Genomic DNA, 9499 nt, shown 5'->3' with positions numbered 1-9499 from the left:
GAAGACCCAACGCAGCCAAAAATAAGTAAGTAAATTTATTAAAAAAACAAAAAAAGATTTGTATTTTAGTGTCCACCAGACGGGCCTGTACAATTTTGTGGAAATTAATTCCAAAATGTAATGGAATTGGCCTCCTGTATCACCAATTTCAGTCCATCCAGATTTATCCATCAGTGGTTTGAAAATGGAAATAGATTATATAGCACAGGGAACTATACTCAATATTTTGTAATAACCTATAAGGGAAAAGAATCTAAAAAACGATGTATGTATATCTGAATCACTTTGTTGTACGCTTGAAACACAACAGTGTAAATCAACTGTACTTCAATTAAAAAAGAAACAGGCAACCCCCACCTCAAAAAAAAAGAATCTAATTGGATCTCCTTGCCCCTTTTTGGAAAAACCTGTTCATCCCAGGCCAATTTGTAGGCCAGTTTCCTGGTCTAATTAATATATTTGATGGGACATTAATGGACAGGCTGTTCTTCAGTTGGGTGTGCACCCCTAATCCAATCAGCTATTGCTGGAGGGGGTCGGGTAGTAGGAAATATGGTGGCCGAGGGCTGGCTCATCAGCAGGGCCTGTGGGAGGGGAGGTTTTCCTTAGAAGGGGTCGTGGGCACAGCAGACACCATCATTGTTCAGCACGGTAGCTGTGGTGAGTCGTGGCAGCCTCCTTATCATATTTTCTACATAGTCTTCAAGAAAACAGTTCATCTCCTTATTAGCCATGGCACACCACCACAGTGGTCACTACTAGTGGAGCACTAGCCACCAGTCTACATTTCTTCTTTCTGTGGCAGGTGTAGAATGATTCAATCGCTATCATCAGTGGTTCTTCCTCGCTTTTCTGAGGTATATGGAATACTGCTTCTTCCTCAAAAGGCACATAATTCACTTTCAATCAGGTCTGCACTCCACTTACCAGGAAAGGTCTAGACGAGGCACAAGCAAAATGGTGATGCTTTGGGCTCCGGGATCCGGAGTGTGTCTTGCTAAGGGGAGATTTATGACGCTGAACCAAAGTCCTTAGAAAATGCCAAGGAAAAAGACTGAGAAAATCAAGTCCAGGTGGCAAGTCCAGAGGGCAGAACAAGGTCAAAAACAGGAGACACTCCAAGGATCAGGTATCGAGCAAAACCAGAACAGATGGAAGGTGATGTGAGCGCTGCTGAGTGTGCCTTTGCTTGCTTTTATGGATTCACCAGGTGGCGCAGGGTGGGTAGTGCTGGCCTAAGGGCACATGATTGAGGGGGACATTCAGGAAAAGTCTGTTCCTTCTCCTTCTCCATTTACCCCTGGTTAAGTTTTTTTTGTCTCCGGTCTCTGGAGAGTCATTCCAACTCTCCTCCATCACCTTGGGACCGTTTACTTTCTGCTGCGATTACTTCCTCCTGCCTACCTCAGACTATGCAATTCCTCTAATAACCTGGAGTTCAGTGGGCCATGGTTTGAGCCCTTTAACCAGCTTGCTTTAAAGAACACAGCCCGGAAGGTGAACTTAGCATCTGCCTTGCGGGTTACTGAACCTATTCCTTCAGCATGTGTGTGCTTGGGGATCAAGAACAGCGAGCTTTGTGTCCTCCCCAGGGAAACCCTGCTCCTGCATCCCACTATTCCTGGACAGAGCTGTTTTCTCTGCCCACCCACTCCTGAGCCTGTTCATCTGCCAAGCAGAGGCAGCCGTTAACAAGGTCACTTGTTATCACCTCTCTGATTCGCTCCCAGGTCATCTCAGGAACTCACGCCCCATTCTTCCAGTTGGGTAATCCACATGGTAACAAGTGATATTTCCATACGTGCTGCATATACCACACGTGGCCTGAAAAAGACATATGCACAGCTCTATAGGCAAATATGACGCCACTGATAATTCCAAATAGGAGAGGGTGCCTTGATTGGCTCAACTGACCCCGAGGCTATTAAAATGTCATTGTTCCCGAGGAAAACGTTTTTAATGTCAATACACGGTTGCCCTACTCACAAATGTCCAAGTCTGAACCCCTATCTCCACCTGAGACAACTGTTCTTGTTATGCAACCCAGAATACTGTGATGTCACTGACCCAAGGCGATTTCTAAGGGTGGGGTGAGCGTGAGGGCTTGGGGCTGTTTCCAGAATCCCTATCTGGAATACGTTTACAAATGGTCCAGGGTGCCTGAAATCTTATTAGCGCTGCATCATGGGAGCATTGAAGCAAAATGGGCTTCTGTGGACTGGCACGGGAGCCAAGCTCACTCTTTTAGGACAAACTATAATCTTATTCATAATTTTGGGGCTATTCCTAGAATGTACATTCTATCTATTAAAATGCTTTGTAAAATAGAAGCCTATTGTTGATAAAGCATCAGCTATTACCTAAAACAAACTCTCACCTTTCAGAACCAATATTTTCTCCCTGACAAAAAAAATTTTTTCTGCTGCTTCTGAGGTGTCCGTTATTTGGTACTATTCCAACAGCCCTCAACTCTGAAATGTTTACACTAGCTAAACACACACAACTTACAAAGAACTGGTCACTTTACCCGAAATTTCCACCTATTCACTTAATCAATTGCAACAGTGAAGCAGGCATTAACTTGGTCGAGGCTATACTTCAATTCAAGAAGTATTTAACTGTTTACTAGTGGCTAAATGCTGACTCAGGATCAAGGGAATTGTTTATTGAATACACAGTGTTTGCAACACATGGGACAGATTTAAACGGGAGAAAAACCCCATCACAAAAGTGCTTCAGGTTACCACTGATCGTAAAAAGGCAGGCAAAAGCATTTCTGCCATGAACTGATTGTGGTGACTTACCTCTTTATTAACATGAACAGAAATATCATCCAGCCTCTAACACAGAGTATGGGGGTAGAGCGTTCCGCAGGAGTTTAGAACTTACGTCAACACAAGCCTTTCTCAACCAAGTAGTATTTCCTGAGTACCTACAGTGGAGGAGATACAGGTACTAAGAGACGCGTTGACCTTTTGAATAAGCAATTTCAACTGTTTTTCTTATTCAACTAACTCAGGATCCACAGTAACTCCATCTAATGAGCCACCAAAGGAACTGCACGTTGAACTAAACTGATGTCCACCACAAAATCCTTTTTCTCTTGAACTCGATAAAGTCTCCTTTCTCTGTGCATCTAGCTAAATAGCTACCTGTAAATAGAGTACACATAGCAACAATATACACCCACATATATTTTTCCACATCTGTTATCTTATTTAAGAGCAAGGGGTTTTGGAGTCAGAATTGAGTTCCATTTGTGACTGTCATAGTGAGTAAATGTGACCTTGGGTAAATCACTTAAGCTCTCTGGGTCTCAGTTTTCTCATCTCTAAAATGGGATTCATAATAGAAATTGGGTAATTGTAAGGATTAAAGGAGCTAATATTAGCAAATTTCTTAGCACAGGGAGTACATAATCCATAAATCATAGATTTAATTATTATACTTTAATAATTGTCCCAACCTCTGTAAGTCTACCAGGCACTTATAATTATCTCTGTTGAACAGATGAGATTAAGTAATTTATCCAGGGTTCAACAATTCAGCAGTGGCAGCTCCAGGGCTTCTGATGCCAGGCCCCAAGACTCCCACCATCACCCCCAGTCAACCTTATAGACTTTTATAGAATGGGCTGCACTGTCCAGCACAAGAAGAGAATTTTCCTTGGTGAAGGTCAGTGCCACAGGATGGGAAAGGCCATGGGTGATGATGGGCTTCAGTACTGGAAACTCCTCAGGTTTTCCTAAGCATAGGACAGCCAGACTAGAAGTATCGGCAATAATCACGTTCCCCTGGTGATCAAAGGTCACAGCGGAGGCGGTTATTTTGTAGGGGAAGAAGAGGCTCAGCCCAAAGGCATCCACCTGGCCGATGAGCTGCATACTTGCGCTGAACACCTTCACCGTGGTGCTGCAGGCCCCGGTCCCCACAGCCAGGGGGTGCTCTAGGACCGCAATGGCCCCGGTGAGCCAGGACACCGCCACCCCCCTGGGATGGCACAGGTGAGTTTGCAACCGTTCATTTCTCCGGAGGACCCCTTCTGGAAAGTCGACTTCCAGGAGGTGCAGGGACCCCGCCTCCGCATCAGTTACCATGACCCCATTCTGAGGGGTGGTCTCCACACCCCAAGGCAAGGAGAACTGGCCTCCGATGACAAGCTTGATCTGGCCAAAGAAGTCAAACACTTTGATGGAGCGGTCGCCGGCGTCGGTGACAACCACATGGCAGTCATTGGTGACGGTGACGTCAAGTGGATACCTAATGTCCTGAGCAGCGGCCCCCTTCTCTCCAAACTGATGGGCACATCCTCCCCCGGCGTCAAAGATCTTGACACGCCTCCTGCCGTCGTGCACCACCACGACCCGCCCCGTCTTAGGACACAGCGCCAGCCCAGTGGGGTTGACCAGGGTCCCCCAGCCTCCGAAGGCGTGGTGGCAGGTGAGGACCCCGGGCGGGGAGGGGGCGGCGCGGGGGGCGGCTGGGGCCGGGCGCAGCGCGGAGCCCAGGAGCTCCAGGAGGTGCAGCACAGGCAGGCAGTCGCTGGTGTCGCAGCCCCTGCAGGCTCGCCGGCAGAAGGGGCACTCGAGGGCCAGCGTCCGCGGGTGCGCCAGGGCGGCCACGCAGGCCAGGCAGACCACGTGGCCGCAGGGCAGGTTGCGCGGGCGCCGCTGCTGGCGGTGGCCGAACCGCTCAAAGCACACCTTGCACTCGAGCAGGCTGGTCTCGGCCTCGCGCACCAGCTCCCGCAGCGCCGGCCCGCTCCCGGAGGCCTCGGCACCCATCGCGCGGCCTGAAGGGCTCCCGCCGCGCCCGCAGCCTACGGAGCTTTACGCTGCCCCCGCGCCGCCCAGGGTCATGGTCACGGGGCGGCGCGCTGGTCCTGACGTCGACGGCGGCCGGCCGCTCGGCCGAGACCTGCTGCCCCCTGGTGGGCACTGCATCCTGAGAGTCTGACAGTGGACACTGACAAGCTGTATCCACAGCAGCGTGGTCAGACCTGTAATCTTCACAACAGTCATGGATGGATTATCTCCAATTTACACTTGAGGAAACATACATATTGAGGACAAGCGGGTTGCTCCCTGGTACCCAGCAGAGTGCCCTGAACTTTCCCGTCGGCAGCGCTGGGTGCTGGGGCCTGGGGCTGGCCAGGAATGAAACCTGGTCTCAGAGCTCTCACAATGCTTATGATCTGACTGGGAAAACACAGACGTACAAGGGAAATTGAAATCCAAGGGTATGAGGCAGGTGCACGTACTTCTTTTGGGTCTTCTATCACTCTCGGAGTACAGTAGATGCTTCATGACTACTTGTAAAATGAATTTATGTATGAATGAAGCGATGTTATAGGAAAATATATGCAATCCACTAGATGAATTTGTGTCAGAGGCGGGGACTATGGCTGGGAATGTCTTCCAGAGAAATTAATATGAAAGAAGAAGAAAGCTCTTAGTTAATAATAAACTTACTCCATGCCTGCCCTCTTTTAAGTGGTTTCCATAGGTTATCTTATTTAAACCACATGACAATCCTACTAGGTGTGTTATTTCCATCACCCATTTTCTACCATAGTGTTTGTAGAGGTTAAGCTTCTTACCCAGGGTCACATGGCTAGGAAGTGGCCAGGCTGGGATTTGAAGCCAGGCAGTCTGACTGCAGAGCCCACACTCTTTAACTATCCCAGTCTTTTCAAACTTGGTTGCACATGGTAAATACCTGGGTCTCATCCTCCAAAGATTAATTTGTCCAGGGTGTGGGCTGGGCAGCTGGGATTTTTTTAAAGCTCCCTAGGGGCTTATCATGTGCAGCCAAGTTTGAGAACCACTGTGATAGGACAGTCCCACACGTGACAGCAGGTTAAATTCTTTCCACCTCAATCAATATGGAAAGCGCAGAGAATCGACAATATGCTCAAAGAGCCTCAAACAGGAGATAGCACAGTCTCTCTCGGGAATCGCTGTGGTACTACAGGCAATGACTTTCAGGAGTCCCCCGTCGATGGATCCCATGAACATTGTCTTTGGCAAAACCACTTATCAGATCACTTCTCCTCATTTAGAGATAATTACTGTGATCATTCACCCTCTTATTTGCTAGACTTCTGAGAAAACAAGGGATTTTTATCCCATTAAATCCCCCGGAGGAAGCTTTAATGTAAGACAAGAAAGAACATTTTCTTATGCAGTGTTACAAGATTCAAAGATTACCTGTGTATTGGGACACAGTAACCAACTTAATATTATAATTTCAGACTACAATACATTTTCATTCCAAATAGAAATGACTTTCTGAAGTAAACCTTAAGTCAAGGAAAACATTCAGGAAATCTAAATTCCATCTAAAAATGGAATATTTTTAGAATTAGTACTAAAAGAAATATAATGAGAGCCATGTATAGAATATTTAATTTTCTAGTAGCCACATGTTAAAAAGGAAAAAGAACCTAGTAAAGTGAATTTAATTGCATATTTTATTTAATCCAAAATATCCCAAATGATACCCTTATGACATGTAATCACTGTAAAAATTATTAATGAGATATTTTACTTTTTTTTTTTTTTTTTTTTAGTACTAAGTAAGGTCCAGTGTGTATTTCAAACCCACAGCACATCCTGATTCAGTTCAGTAACCACATGCAGCTGGCGGTTACTGCGGGGAACAGTTAGAGATCTAGACCAAGTCTGTGATTAATTACCTTCTCAAGATGCTTTTCATACGGATTTCACTGATGCTTGATGTGCTTCTAACTTGCCTCTGCTCCAACATTGTTTTAAAACGAATCCAAAGACCCCCAACTCATTGCTGACTGTGACGGAGCTTCTACCCCACCCCTCAGCGACGTCTTGCCAGTGAGTGTGATTCTCGGTAGAGAGGAGCTCTGCTTGGTGAGTGGCCTGCTTTCTTCTTCTTGATCCTGTGCTGTCCCCGGGCGGCAACCAGTAGTACTGCACCAAGAAGCTGGCGGTGTTTAGCGAGGTAAACCAGACAAATCTGCAATAAATACGACTTATTTAAGAATGTTCACAGTCATCGCTCTGCCACTTGGTAGTTAGCACAGTGGTTCTGGAAAGCATTGCGGCACATACACTGACAATCCACCCTGACGATTTGCTGTCAAGACTCTAATTGGTAAATTTAAAGTATGGAAGTGTAACTTTGTGGCGTTTGATCAGAGTTAAAGCTTTCTCAGTGACACAAAGCTTCGGAACTAAACACAAGTAGGTTTGCGTCTTTCACAGCTGAGGATCCCCACATTCTAGCTGGGCATCGTTAGCAATCATTTTCTTCACTGTTTGCTGCCTCTCCATGGAGTTAAACACAAATTCTCTTCCAGCATTCCTGTCAACCCAACCCACACCCTCCCTCCCTTTTCACTTGTCCTTTTTCTACTTTACCAAGTGTAGAGTCCAGTTTCCCTTTTTATCCAATCTTAAAGTTGCTCTTTATCTTCATCCTTTCTTTCTTTTTCTGAAGACAGAAACTAAGTTCTAGGAGATTAGGAACCATATCCACAGTGCCTAGCGCATGCCTGGTACACAGCAGAAGTCAATACATATTTTTTAAATGGATGAACTAATGAATACTTAAAAGGATACTACTTACAGGCAGCAAACCCCAATGTTATACCTTTCCTTTGATGATTCTCTAGTATTTATAGGAAGTTTTGTTAGGAAAATAGCACTTGCTTATCTCTAGAGTCAATGTTGAAAGGTTTCTCAAATACCTTATATAGTGCAATCCTCGTCGCATATACACACACTGATTAATAAAAGAAATGCCCTGGGGACTTCACTGGTGGCCCAGTGGTAAAGGATCTGCCTTCCAATGCAGGGGACGTGGGTTCGATCCCTGGTCAGGTAACTAAGATCCCACATGCCGCAGGGCAACTAAGCCCACGCGCCACAACTACTGAGCTCATGTGCCTCAGCTGGAGAGCCCACGCACCCTGGAGCCTGCGCGCCACAACTAGAGAAGAGAAAACCCGCACGCCACAACTAGAGAGAAGCCCACGCACCACAACGAAGATCCCGCGTGCTGCAACTAAGACCCATCGCAGCCAAAAATTCATTAAAAAAAAGAAGAAGCGATGCCCTGAGTCTTAACTCTAACATTCTGAGTTTCCTATGAAGAATCGTCCCTCCTCCATGGCGAAGTCTCCATGGATTTCCTCTGTGCTTCCCTCCAATACTTCTTACTTAGAGGGTCCTGGAATAGCACGACCATCTCTTCCTCCTTCCACCTAGAACAAGCCCTGAGGCCTGTGGAGGCAAAGGATTTGAAGAATAGATCTTGTGGTCAGTGGCTGACTCCTGTGAAAAGGACCACACGGCAGAGAGGGGGAAATGGAGACCCAGTTCAGGGTGGTTACAGCAGAGATGAGGGGGCTGAGGGTGACAGGCTGAGGAGTCTGGGGGAGGGAGTTAGTGCTTAGGCACATGGACTGCTGGTTTTGCAAGTGTGGGAAGACATGCCACATACACGCAGTTGAGAAGGAATCCCAGAATGAGTCCAATGACACAGTTACATCCCAGATTGTACCTGACAATGACGAGAGAAAGGAAGAGAGCAAGCCACATAGAATAGAAGCATCTCAGTCCGGGAGGAGAGGTGCAACCTTTGAACCGAGAAGGAGCAGACTGTAGGTGCTTTAGCATGGGCTTGTGAGCTCACAGGAGCAAAAGCTTGCTACCATTACGAACCTGAATCCCTCCTGGGTTGGTGAGTTCCGAGTTTCAGGCAGCCTCCGGGAACCTCCTTAACAGGCAGATCTCCATCACCTGTGTGGTTCCTTGGACCCAACCTGGGTTCTGGTCTCCAGCTTTGCTCTCCCCCAAGGGCACCTGGTCTTCCAGCACCCACTCTGACCACCTGTCTAATCTCATAACTCGTGCCCCACATGCTTGGCTTCAGGGGTGAGGGATTTGGTGGGGAGGGGAAAGTGGTGCAGGCTGGAACGTTTTGAGCACACACAGAAAAATGAGCTGGAGATGTATGGTTGAAAATGAGAAGCTGGACATTTCAAAGTTTCTGAAATTTTCATAAACACACAATGAAATAATTTTTATAATACACACCATCCTATTAACATGAGCTAAACAATCTAAATCATTTAAAAATTAGGTAATGCGGTAAGAGAGGAATGTCTGATTTATCAAAATGTGATTTTTAATGAAAAACTGAAAAGTTTTGAATCTAAACTTTCATAATGAACAGACATGAACCCAGCCCTAAGTGCATTGCACTTCCTAAGACTTTATCATCTAAACAAGATTAAATTACAAGAAACAAAAAACTGCCAAACACCGAAAACAACTTTTAAAAATAATTTCTTGGTGCTTTGTGACCGCCTGGAGGGGTGGGATGGGGAGGGTGGGAGGGAGGGAGATGCATGAGGGAAGGGATGTGGGAACAGATGTATATGTATGACTGATTCACTTTGTTATAAAGCAGAAACTAATTAAAAAAAAAAAAAAGAAAAAAAAAAAGAATTTCTTTT

At 46.2% G+C, this 9499-nt stretch overlaps 1 protein-coding gene across 2 annotated transcripts; it reads right to left on the bottom strand.

Moving 5' to 3' along the window:
- Positions 1–946: 946 nt before the first annotated feature.
- On the bottom strand, positions 947–4839 carry NHLRC1 (NHL repeat containing E3 ubiquitin protein ligase 1). 2 transcript variants are annotated; one of them, XM_081246658.1, is made up of 3 exons: positions 2805–4839; positions 1712–1824; positions 947–1235 (listed from the first exon to the last, which is right to left on the bottom strand). In XM_081246658.1, the coding sequence occupies exon 1, from the start codon at positions 4782–4784 to the stop codon at positions 3597–3599; it is 1188 nt and encodes a 395-aa protein (XP_081102784.1). In that variant the 5' UTR covers positions 4785–4839; the 3' UTR covers positions 947–1235; positions 1712–1824; positions 2805–3596. The 2 variants fall into 2 exon arrangements, with proteins under 2 accessions (XP_081102784.1, XP_081102783.1); XM_081246657.1 differs by having other exon boundaries at positions 947–1824.
- Positions 4840–9499: the final 4660 nt, after the last annotated feature.

The sequence above is a fragment of the Mesoplodon bidens genome (assembly GCF_964165515.1).
Source record: "Mesoplodon bidens genome assembly, chromosome: 10".
In the NCBI taxonomy this organism is placed as follows: domain Eukaryota; kingdom Metazoa; phylum Chordata; class Mammalia; order Artiodactyla; family Ziphiidae; genus Mesoplodon; species Mesoplodon bidens.
This window is presented reverse-complemented; position numbering and strand designations above follow the sequence as displayed.